Source organism: Nilaparvata lugens, unplaced genomic scaffold (genome assembly GCF_014356525.2).
Source record: "Nilaparvata lugens isolate BPH unplaced genomic scaffold, ASM1435652v1 scaffold2007, whole genome shotgun sequence".
Classification (NCBI taxonomy): domain Eukaryota; kingdom Metazoa; phylum Arthropoda; class Insecta; order Hemiptera; family Delphacidae; genus Nilaparvata; species Nilaparvata lugens.
The window spans coordinates 44,156-57,919 of record NW_024090270.1 but is presented as its reverse complement, the minus strand read 5'-3'; the positions used below and the strand labels follow the sequence as shown (position 1 = coordinate 57,919).

Below are 13,764 nucleotides of genomic sequence, written 5' to 3'. Positions count from 1 at the left end.
ATAGATTTATTGTGCAAAAACTTGATTGGGCACTGCTGCTTCAATCGGAGTCATTCTTGAGGGTATAGATCATTTTTATTAATTCTCAATGTTTCATGAAACAAACTTTATTACGGGAGTTGCTCTTATCAATTGATCCGATTCTATCAATACTACTTGTGTTTGTTTATTCGACAGATCTCGGAAAATGCTTCAACAATTTCGATGAAATTTGGATTATTCAGTATGATATATATGGAGGATCTTTTTAAAACTTCAGAAGTGTCTGTGGCAGAATCTGTGTGTAAAGAATGAGGAAATTCGGTCAAAATTTACTTGGGAAAACAAAAGAATGGTTTATTGAAACGACCAAATAGCTTTTCTTGCTTTCCTGAATGTAGAAATATCTTTTCTACTATCTTCTATCTTTATCTTTTCTTCTATCTTTTATAGAAGTAAGGCGCTTTTTTTCTGAATCAATTATCCTCAAAAATTAATTGCTTCACCAAAGAAAATAGAAGGTAGCTTTCGACAAAAATAATGGAGAATATGCATGACTTTTTGATTTCAAACTGTCAGTAGCATGCTATCAATAGCATCAATGATCCACATTCAAACAATGCTGAAACATTGATGTGAAATGTACTATAATAATTTATTCACATTAGATCAGATGAAGAACATTATATATTTATGATCACTCCTGTTCCAATATTATTTATGGCATTTTTGCATTTTATCCCAGCTGTTATATTATGTGAATACTATCATTATTTATAGAAATGTGACTATTTCTCCAGCTTTTGCTGAATTGGTTCCCCTGTTGCTCTTTGTTTGGACGCAGCTATGGCCTTTAGAGGCTTACACCCAGTTGCACATGACTCTGTTAACTCCTAATCCAGACTAAATATCACGAGAATCAATAAGAGGATCCTTCTTTCATCTAAAATAAGATTCCTGGGTAACTAGTATTATAGAAATGTATTTGAATGTAGCTTGTAATAGGCCTATAGCTAGGTGTAGTTCGGCTCCTATAATGTACATTCTTCTTTCCGTCTCCCATGACATATATGTTAAAATTTTCATGTAGGGAAAGCACCTCTCCGGAAAGAATGTTCTATGATAGTGACGAAACTGTATAATTGATTTATTAATACAGTTCTATTCAGCAAGCAACTTTTGATTGCATGGTGAATCTGAGACACGATTAAAACGATTTGATTGAATTTGGATTATAAATATCTCTCAAAAATAATCTACCTTTCAATTCCCGTAGCGAAGCACGGGTGCCCTGCCGGTTAATGAATAAAAAATTAATGAAAAAAGTGATAAATTGTAAAGGCATAGGCTAATATTGATTACTTCTATAACTTGTAGTAAAACAAGAAATCTGCTAGCCTTATAGTGATTTAATGATTATTATATGCAATCGAAAAGAATCCTAAATTTTGATTATTTTTGAGTACTAGCGAAGCATTTTATTAATTTGAGGGCGCTGAATCCGAATCTGAAATCACAATTCCTCTATCTTCATTTTTCGGCAATTCAAGTTTCCGATGAGCTACTATAGACCGTCTGCCGTCTGAAGACAGCGCTACACACTACAAGACCAGACCAAGATAGTGTTCGCACAAACAGCACAAACAGTCTGTTGTCTGTGGTTCAAGTCAAATAGATTTTTTATTAAAAATAATCATCAAGTATGTTCATAATAAAAGACTACTGTAATAAATTGAGTTCATGGATTCAAAATTTCGGAAAATATATTGAAGTGAGTAATTTTTGTTTTAGTAGGCCTACACTGAAACATTAATGAATTTTATTGAATTTAAATTCGCAATATTTTGAATTCTATCTCGAATCTGATCAAACGTTTGAAAAAACAAGCTTTTTCTGGAATCAATTTTGTATCAATATCATTATCATGTATTCTCATACTCTTGTTTTTGAGTTCAGTACCTAGCCTGCTGATCGAGAAACTGAAGTGGATTCTATGTCTTTACATTGGTTCATAATTCTGTTCTCATAATCTTTATATTAATTTATTTACATTTTCAAAAGTATACAAATGAAAACAAAGTATCGAATTGATGAGTGATATTCACTTCATCACGGCTTCAGTGTCCATCACGAAACCCATAGCTCACTTCCCCCCCCCCACTTGTTTCAGTTTTTCACGAAATTTTCATAACTCGATGAACTAAGATCGTGAGGAACTCAGACCCTTCTAAATCTCTATCTCGTTATCAGAGTATACAAATATTGTCTGATTGGGATTTATTGTCATCTAATTCTCTTGTCTACCATCTACATTTAATTTCTCTCATTTTCAAAATTTAATTAGAATTGGTTCTGATCATCTGATGAGTAACCTGAAACTTTGATAAAAGAACAGAGTACTGTAACCGCCTTTCCACAATGAAACGTCTCAACTAACCTGGGATGAGGTGGACTGTATTCAATTGAAAGACTGTATTTGGAATTGACAGTTACACTGAAAATAATATAAGTTTCTAAATACCTTCAGAAAAATTATCTGCTGAACCCGCAATGATTTATTTAATCAGGAAGGTCATATTCCATAATTAAGAGGAAGGCTACTACAGGAAATTTCAATACTGATGATTATCTACGTAAAAATGAATTTCAATCTCACCTTTCCGTGTTCTTTATCGAAGTCACATTCTCGTGCGGCGGAAGAGATGTGGTATCCGTTCGTGCTGGGACTAAAAACTAGTTGAATATTTGTTCCTGTCGCTATAAACGCCTGTGAAAACAGAGAGAAAATTATTAACGACATATGAATTTAAAAAAAAATAAAAAAATAAAAACATTTACTCCAGGAATAACCAGAATCTAGTCATCTATAGCGTCTTCGTACTTGTAACATTTAGAGCCGTTTGCGCAGTAAAAGCTTAAACTGAATTTAATTAGCTTATGCCTTAAACTCAGAATGAACCTCATTATGAAAAAGAACTAACGGGACTTGATATGGATTTAATCTAGTTTGAAATGAAATTTTATTCAAAATGGCACTGTGCAAACGGCACTATCAGAGACCAGAGTATCCCATTCAGATACTCTGTTAAAAATTTGAAGATACTAGCTGAACTGGTGTAGGTTTTCATTCTCAGGAAACAAGTATTCAGTTGATTACAAGTTCACAAGATAACAAGTCTACTGGTACGTCATGCTAACTCACAAAGTACATTCAGCATCTCGTACTAAACATTGATGAAGTATTTATGTTTGAAGATTATTCGGCCCATTTCTTATGCTTCAATGGAAGTTATGAATGAAATTGAACATTATTTGAATTAATCTGATGAGCAATCAAAGATCATAGGTGGCACGACGTCTTGGCCTAATTTGTTACAATGAGTATAGATTTGAATCTCTCAAGTATTATTTACTGTGATATATAGCTAACAAATATAGTGCAACGGAGAAGTTATGATTTGTTGAGAGAATCATAACCAAGTAAATAATAATTCTTCAAATGTTTGTGTTATCCCACTTTTTTGATTTTGGTTTTTACGTGACATTTTAAATTATTGAGGTGTATATCGATATAAAAGCGAAATGGTACTGATTCATTCACATACTATAATCAACAGAACTAAAAATCTCTCAAATTTTGCAGCTTGGTTCACTTGGCCTTCTAAAAGTGCACTAAGAACAAATTTTTGAAAAATTCCAAAGATACGCCAAAATCTGCATTTTTTCATCGCTTTTCTGCGTTTTTTCAGCTTTTTAAAGTTTATTGGCAAAAATGTTCAAGCTATTCGATACACAGGCTCAGCTGAGGTACAAAAATGTTGTACTGGAAGGGTTTTAAAATAACGCCCAAGTTCCGCTCAAGATCGACGGTTTTTGTGCGTTTTTCCTGCGTTTTCTAGGCCTTCTCAACAACTTATTGACAGACGATGTTCAAATTTAATACAGAAGTTCAGCAAGGGTGTGGACATTGTGTCTTTCAGAGGATTTCATAATTATGCCAAAGATAGGAGGTTTTACTGTATTTTCCTAGCGTTTTTTGCTGTGTTTTTTTCACATTTTTTCCAGAAAACATTTGGGGAAAATGTTCCTATTCGTTATAGAAGTTCAACTAGGGTGAAGATATTGTTTTCTTTAGAGGACATCTTGATTACGCCGAAGATACGCCGAAAATTAGCGGTTTACAGTATTTTTCTGCGTTTTCTCATCTCTGTAAAAAAATATTTTACAAAAAATGTTCATATTTGGTAAACAGGTTCATCTAAGGTGTTCAAATGTTGTTCTAAACTGGCTTTAAAATAATGTCAAAACATAAATCTAAATCTGCTTTATTCTTTGCTTTTTCATTGACAGAAAACGTTCAAATTTGGTACAGAGGTTCAGCCACGGTCTAAATATTTTTTGATGAGAGGACTTCAAAATTTCGCCGAATATACGCTCAAAATTTGCGTTTTCTAAATTTTTCGGCTTTTTGATTATAATTTGTCACAAATTATTGTTCAAATTTGGTGCACAGGTTCATCTAATATTTTTTGGGCTTTAAGTTCTTCCAGGGTCTTCAGGAACAAATGAACTTGAAAGTATATACACTGACGGTTTTAGCTCAAGTAATGTTAGTGCTAAATTATGTGGGTCTTTTCTTATCACTTATTGAGTTTTCAATGCATTCTTCTATAATTCTCAAGTGAAAAAATACTTAAGAGGGTTAGATTTGGATGGATGTTTGTTGAGTTCTCCACATTTCTCCTGTTTCAAGGTGTTGTTAAGGACGTATAAAACCGCCAAAGATATAGCCTATGCCCTCAAAATCGGCGTTTTTCCAGCGTTCATTCGCATTTTTTCAGTTATATCAAATGAACAGAAAATGTTTAAATTTAGTACAATTTTTCTGCTAAGCTCTGCAAATGTTTTGTTGGATGTGCTTGAAAGTTTTCCTGAAGATACGCCCATAATCAGCGGTTTCTGCTTTTTCTGAGAAGTTATTGACATTAAAGGATGAAATTTGGTACATTGGTTCAACTAAAGTGCACAAATTTTATCGAGAGTGCTTGGAAATGACACCAAACATACTTCTTCCTAAATCAGCGTTTTTCTAGCGCTTTTTCGTTTTTCAGTTTCTTTGAGGAAGAATGAAAAGAAAACGTTTAGAGCTGTGGGAGCATAGAACAGAGGTTCAGCGAGAGTCTGGAGAGATTGTGTAGAGAGAGCCTCAAGAATCCGCCAATGGGGTTTTCAGGGATGACTGAACTTGAACTAGCTTTACTTGCGATACACTACTTCTGTTTAGGTAATGGCGGTGCTACTTTTGAGGGTTCTTCTAAAGTATTCTTCTAGATCTTGATAGTAGATTGGAACTTGAAAGGGCGAGATGAATGTTTTGTGAGTTCTGTATATTATTTGTTTTAAAGAACTAGACTGAAATAGGATAATTCCTATCATCATAATTATCTTGATGACTTTAAATGACATTCATTTTGAAAATGACATTTTTTCCAACCCCGAACTACATAGTTGATATCAACTATTTCGAGAACTGATGAATAGGAAACGTTCATATTGGGTACAGAGTCTCAGCTAAGGTCTAAAAATTTGTTGTAGAAAGAGCTTCCTCAAAAGTTCGCCAGCGATACGATCAAAATCGGCGTTGTCCAGCGTTTTCTAGCGTAGTCTCAGTCAACTTGTGATTGAATCGAATCTAAAAGTCTGTATTCGGCTGTTTGACGGGAGGAAGCAACCTCAAATGAAGAATGCGGCCGAGCGAAGCGAGCCGGCTAGTTATAAAATAATTTTTTTTTTACTTTATTTGAGTGACTATAATCAACAAGTTATATGAGATGCCTACAGAAGAAGTTACATGTCTATAAATACCACTAATTTCAATGCTTGTTATCTTAATAATTGGTATAGACTAACTGACGTTGAAAATTGAGATGATAACGTAAATTCAATGAATAGGCCTGTTTCACATTCACATTCGTATAAATCCAAAGGGACTTATTTCAGCATAAGTTAATGTTATTTGGGAATCTGAAAACTTCTTGTCATTTCATCTTAGTTATGTAAGTGCTTCATCTCTATATTTACTGGATAGTATCAAATTTTATATCAACCATACAGCTAACAGATATGTCAAGCCTAAGGATTTTTCCGATACACCAATAGCATTATTTCATGCAGAAGCGATTAAACGTTACTTCCATGAACAGTCCAAAGCTTTCTGAATTATGTTGTTTGAATGGGTGTATCTTCAATTGTTTTACAATAGGCTTGTATTTTATACAATGTTATAATGAGTGCTTGCTATACTTACAATTTCTGTGTGGCCTTCTCTACAACCGTTTTGGAACCGAACTTGACGTTCTTCTTGTGGTCTGTCTCTAAATCCTGTGTATCTGACCTAGGGAAACACATAAGAAAATCCATCCATCAAATTGTTACATGATTTCTAAATATAATTTGAAAATGAAGTATATTTGAAACACTAACCTGGTATGTTTTTCAGTTGTCCTGGAGAACTGATATCGTAAAGTTTGACATGAGTAATTTTCTTGGAATCGTCGCTTCGCTTTCAAGTGTATGCATAGTTGGTCACGTATTACATTGAGTGTAGTTAGGTTTAAAGTCTAGTTAGCTTATAATGAATTCGAATCACGCGGCTAGCAAGAAATAACGTATAGCGATCACTGAGCGTAAGCGAGTGGGATTCCCAGCATGGAGAGAGGCGCAGTTTTCTCAACTATCAATGTGTTTGATGATTTGAATGATGAAGTGAATCATCATTCACCCATGTTCGCAATTTGATAGCACAGCTTGAAACCAGTGATCAAAACAATATACAGTCGATATCCTAAAATTCTTAGGAAATAGCATGAGAACTGTGAGTCTGAGAATGAAGTTATAACATAGAGGATAAAAACAAGACATCAAGATGTATCAATGAACTCATCAATATTTCCTATCATTTGTAAAGAATTTTGGAGAATGAGATTATAAATCGAAAATGTGAAATAATTCTAGAATAAACTTTCAATTTTGCAATGAGACTGTGATTCCCCTCACAATTTCAGTTTGTTTTTAAAAATAAGATAATTCAAATATGGAAAACGAAATGGAAAGTCGACTGAGTTACTGAGTATTCTGGATTCACTACCGGTCAGTTTTGCAACCTAAGTGGTATTTTCTGGTAATCAAGACCCTTTCTATACCTTTTAGTGAAAGTTCTGTGCATTTTTCACAAAATTCCAGTTATGCGCATTTGTCCTTGATCCTTGTGAGCATTCTTACTCGGCCCAGTGCTAACCAAAGAGAATACTGTTCCACTGAGAATACCAATCAAATCAATGTGATTCATTCAAGGTGAATGGACGTTCCCTTATATTTTGCCGACCTTATAGAAAACGCAGTTACATTGTTACTGTAATCCAAATAATGTCGCAAAATGAAAAAAATATATAATTGAAATCCAAAATAATCAAAAACCGTCATGAAAACATCTAATTTTGGAGATTGTGTTGATTGATTTGGCTGTGAGATTGATTGACTCAAGTTTGTATGTTTTAATGTATGTAAGGAGCCCGAGGCTGTGATAAAATCTAAGAAACTCTTTCATAGGAACATCTAAATAAGGTATGATGTCTAATGCTGTTAGAAAATAAAAAGTGCTCATCAGCTCAAGTGTACTTTTGCTAAAGTCATAATCATCGAAAAACTTTTAAAATTACTGTTTTGTATGATTGCTAAAATTTTAAACTGCACTACACATTGTGTGATATAATGTTCTACATTTCTCATTTCAACATCATATTACACGACACATGATATGAAACAATGTTCCACACTTCAACAACATTTTTTATACTGTAATGTATAGATTGAAACTAAATTTTAAACAGAACTAATCGAATTAACGTGATGCCTCCAGTACATTTCCTATCCATTTAAACTTAATAATGGATCTGAATACTCTGAAAGAAGACAGAAGATTCTGTGTGAGTTCATAGTTATTTTCTTTGTGAATAGCAATATAGCTATGTGAATAAAAGTTATATCCAGACCGCAAGACATTCGTTATTAAACAATAGTAAATGTATTCTCTTTACCATGGCGTCAGAAATAATAACTTTGTGTTATACGTGTTGCCTACCCTTCTCCTTCCAATATGCAAATGTAGCATTCATACAATCTGGGAAATGGGCAGAAGCACGACAATGTAATCAAACTCTCACTTGCAGAGAAATCTGTTTTGACATTTTCTATAAATGTGTTTCTCCTTTATCTTCAAATATTTTGAATCATTTTAAGAGGTGATATTTTGTTGTGATTAAATCAAACCTTGATAAATGGTTGTATTCTGCAATTTCATTGGGAAGTAGTATTAAAAATATCTGGTTTGCTTTCAAATTCCATAGGTCATACGATAGATACAAGTTCAATGATTATAGTACTCCATTGGAACATTCATGTACATAATTGTACGTACTGTATAAGAGATATATTGGATTGAGCTTGTACAATTTGCAGTTAGTAAAATTCTAAATGAAGATGAATTCTCTAGAGACAATCAATTGAGGAATGTTTACTGTTGACACTTGACAAAATGAAAAATAAATGAGGCAACTGTAAAAAAATTGAGATTTTTACTAGAAGAATTGACCAAGACAGCCTCTTTAGTCTTGGTGATATATTTTAGCCTGAGTAATATGTGCAATTTATTGTTATTTGATTACAATATAAAAATTATTAGTTCACTCAATATTTTTCAATTGTTTAATACCATTGTAGTTTAGTATGCTATCATAATGAAGAATGCAAATATTAAGCGTTTTCCAAGAATGATTAAAAAACAGCATCTCCTTAAATTTATTTCATAAGGCTCATAAGGCAGTATAGGGCTATTTGCGTTTCTCTAATCTGGATACAAGATCAAAATCAATCAAAATCTAAACAATTTACTGTCAAAAAGCATTCGACAAGAATGTTTATTGTCAAGTATCAATGTATTAATCACTTTTGACAACTTAAGAAATCAATTCAATTAATTTCTTATCAATCAAAACAAATATTTTTACAATGAATGGATAATAATATGTAATACACATAATCTACTCTCTGAGTCCTTTCCATTTCCCATTGATATAAAATCTATCAAATCATAGAAGGATCTATCTATCCTTATCAAATCTATTGATAAATTGAATGCACCCCAACTTGCCCACTATATTATATAGTGCATAAAATACTATATTATGCAACAATAGACGTGTTGTGAATAATGCAATATCCCGGGCTTTTACATGACACTTGTATCTCCACAACACAATCCTTATCCTTGGATTGATAGTGATGGTGGCTCTTAAATCTTAAAGCACTCTAAGTGCATATCCCTGAATAATTGTTGGGTCTTCTGGATTCTTTAGATCTTTAGATTCATCAACTAAACGTTTGGTTCATGAGACTTGTGTTTATCGACACTGTTTTCAGTCTCGCTTATATATGGACAGGATTAATATTTTGCTGGAAACCAGGAGTCAATAAATCTAATATATTCATAAGAATACAATATGGAATCCATATGATGAAATCAATACAAGAAATCGCTATCATGATTAATATTTCAATGTTGATAAGAATAAAAGAACACATTGAAGGGAATATGATGATAATGAACTTCTCTATTTACCTCACTTTCTCTGGAAAGTCTCCTGAACAGTTCATCGGACTCAAATTTGGCCTTCTGGTCGGGAACAACTCGCGGCATCTTGAAGATGAACCGCGGTTTAGGTTGCTCGTAGAGACCGATTGAGTCGAAGGGCAACATTCCCGCAAGAGCACTCGGATCATTCATCGACAACATCCCGGGGCAAACTGAGCCACTGAGCCCCGACCGCAAACACCAACTACAGGCATCCCCTCCCCCGACCAGCCAGACCGCCCATCAGCCAATCACGCGCCTCCAGCCGGTCACGCTGTCCAATCGGCTCAACCGCTCTTCAGCCGCCACCGCGTTTTCCTCAAAACCTCCACTCGCTCCGTCAACATTATTTTGTTCATCACCCTTCTACTTTACATGATGATAGACGCATGTCAATCAAAATCTTATTAAATTCAAGTGAATTTTTGAGAATAATCAGCGCTCCAATTATAATAATTTTGTTGACCGAGCGAAGTGAGATCTAAGATTCAATTCGACGGTTTTGCATTTCTCTTTATGTTCATATGTTTATATTTATGTTCCGCATTCACAGCAAAACGCAGCAATAGATTTTCATGAAATTTGACAGGTATGTTCCTTTTTGAATTTCGCGTCGACGTACGGTTACTTGAATACGGTTTTTTGAAAATTTGCATTTTAAGGATAATACAAATTGAAAAGGAGTCTCCTTTGAACGCCAATATTACCGTTGAAATCAGATTTTAGAATTATTCATCACTAGCTGGCCCGGCGAACTTCGTACCGCCAAATAGTTAATGCATCTTGCATCTCATGATTAACTTTAGCTGGATGCACACCTTAGGAGGCGCGATGCGGCATTTTGCAACCAGGTGCTTCTTGCTTATATTAGTTTGAATGGAAGAACTCACACACACTAAATCGGACATGGCGTGGAACGGAGTGATAAGGCAATCTCCATAAGATCAACACTTAGTATTACCAAGCCGTGCCTCCTCAGGTGTGCTTAGTCTTAGCTTAATCTGATGCACTATATTTTTATGAAAATTATCCAACAATCAGTATTTTATATTTCAATATGGACTCCCTATGTGCTTAGTTAGTTTTACAGCAGTTTGTATTTTTAGATATAGTTGAATGCAGCTTGCTGGGAAATTGAATGGCATATCTCCTTGTTGCTGATTTTTCCGTGCATATTCTAAATTTACAGCATTTCGAGTTCTACGACCCAAGTTTAGACGTCGTTCGCACCGCGGTATTATTAGAATTGAAATTTTGTGAATCAGTGGAAAGAAAAAAATTGAAAAACAGATCTACCGACGGCTGTTGGATGACGCAATTATCATACCAGCTGATTTTTATTCCTGTGTGGCCAGCTCACAAATCTTCCATAAGGATTAGGCCTACATGTAAACTTAGAAGGACCGTAGGAAAGAGTCCTGAAGTCTGATCATGAATTTGATTGACCATAAACCTGCTCCTGAACATAACAAACACAACTAAACAAAAAATCTGGTGTGGCGCACTCACAACTTTCCTTGCCGTTATGAAAATTGATCACCTGACGCTAGGGTTCCCGCGCATCTCAAGTCTACTATTCAAAGATTTGAGCCAGCTGGTGACAGGGCAATAACGCTGGAGACATACGAGGTCTGCTATCTCTTCATAGTGAATCATTTAATAGAATCAACAGTTGCCAACAGTTTGCAATAATTGGATAATCACATTTTCTCCAATTTCGAGCTTATTTTCAATTTAAGGTGAAAATTTTACTGAAAATTAATTATAGAGATTCTCATACTCAATCTTATCCACTCAATTTTTTTGTTTAAATTATATCTGAAGCCTGATAATCGAGAATCTAAAATCAAACTTTGCATAGATGGGGCGGAGCTCCTGAAATTTTTACAGATATGGGACTTGTGGCAGTTGATAGAACTTATCGATGACTATTTCAGGTATAACTTTAATCAAAATCGTTGGAGCCGTTTTCGAGAAAATCACAAAAAACCCTGTTTTTGACAACATTTGATCCGTCAACATTGTCGCCATTTTAGCCGCCATCTTGAATCGCATTTGATCGAAATTGTTCGTGGCAGATCCTTATATTGTAAGGACTTTAAGTTCCAAATTTCAAATCATTCCGTTAATTGGGAGATGACATATAGTGTACACTGACGCACATACACTCATACACACAAACCCCCCACACATACACACACACACACACACACACACACACACACACACACACACACACACACACACACACACACACACCACACACACAACACACACACACACACACACACACACACCACACACACACACACACAACACACACACACACACACACACACACACACACACACACACACACACACACACACACACACACACCACACCACACACACACACACACACACACACACACACACACACAACACACACACACACACACACACACCACACACACACACACACAACACACACACACACACCACACACACACACACACACACACACACACACACACACACACCACACACACACACACACACACACACACAACACACACACACACATACACACACAATTGGGGTACCTTAATTTTTTTCGGAAAGCAATAATTCCCTTGCCCTATTACCATAGGTAAGGAAAGTAGGTATTTCCTTACATATGGTAATAGGGCAAGGAAAGTAAAATCATCAAATTCGGTGGACACATATAAAAGTTATTGAATGTCAAAATTTGATGATCGATTTTTATTTATATAGATAATCAGATGTCTAGTGGACTATAATACTACCCGTTCAAAAACATCGAACATCTTGAAAATGTATCTTTTCATCAACGTTAGTAGACAGTTCTGTTGTCTAACTAATTTTGTCTTTCCATAATAGCCCAGTCAACGAAGTGTTATAGAGGGAAAAGTTTGGAAGACAATTTTTGACCCCGCAGTTCTGTTTAGGGTAGTGAGGAGGTATACATATCACAAGTCCCCACCCCTACCCACTGTGCTAAGGGGGTGGGGGTGGTTCAAAGGTATCATTTTTAGTTTCTCGCATATAACTCGAAAACTATGCATTTTACAGACATGTCTATTCCATAAGAAATTGAAGCTTACATAATTTTATATAATATTGATTCAACAACTTTTCCTACTTTATCTCTTTCACTTTTCGAGATATCCGCTCTAAAATATGTGACATTTTTGTAAAAAAACACATTCTCCCTCAATTTTTCCTATTTTTGCTCTCATTACTTTTTGAATATTGATGAGAAAGATACATGCTGATTATAAGCTTATAGAGCGTAAAATTCTCTTTAATTTGATGTATAATTTCACAAGTTTACGCACATCCCCACGACTGTTGCAGCAGCTTCAGTGTTGAGTGTGAGATCTTCAGTTATGCAAAAATAGATCAATTGACAAAGGAATTTGGAGAGAATGTTTTGAACACAATTTTTGACTTTGCAGCTTTGTTTGTACCAGTAAGGGGGTGAACATATCAAAAGTCCTCATCCCTATCCCTTGTGTTAAAGGGATGAGGGTAGTTTGAAAGTTGCATTTTTCAATGTTTTGCTTACACGCTTATATCTTGAGGAAAATGCGTTCAACCGACATGACAAACTATTCAGAAATTAAGCCTGATAAATTCTCTACAATATTTGTTCTGTGGTGATTTGTGATATCTCCAACAGTTTTCGAGATATACTCTCTTAAAAGTGTGATATTGTTAAAATAACAGCTTTTAATCCTATTTTTTGATGTTCCAGGGCCTACAACTCTCCAACAATGCATCAGAAGAATGAATGCTTGCCGTAGATTTGTGGAGCTTTGTTTTCTCTTCAATTTGATGAATTATTCCACCACTTAACGTTTTCCTTCTATTGTTATAGCAAATTGAATGTGGGAGGTGAAATTTTCAACTATGCAACAAGTGTCAACTTAGCAGTTCCACGCCTTCAATAGACGGGCTAGAGATGCGTATTTTGGCTATGTTTACCTCCCAACTAGTCTTCATAAAGCTACAAAGTCAAAAATTGTGTACCAGATGTTCCAGACTCAAATTTCATTGTCAAGTGATCAATTGTTACAAAATAAAAATTTCACC

General features: G+C 34.8%; 1 protein-coding gene across 1 annotated transcript; it reads right to left on the bottom strand.

The window, feature by feature from the left end:
- Positions 1-2,635: 2,635 nt before the first annotated feature.
- On the bottom strand, positions 2,636-9,913 carry LOC120348934 (protein big brother-like; the record flags this gene model as incomplete). The annotated part of the gene is given in 3 exon segments (XM_039443895.1): positions 2,636-2,746; positions 6,287-6,373; positions 9,656-9,913. Coding segments are annotated over 3 exon segments (372 nt in total), but the record flags the coding sequence as incomplete, so codon positions are not given.
- Between the last annotated feature and the right edge of the window lie 3,851 nt (positions 9,914-13,764).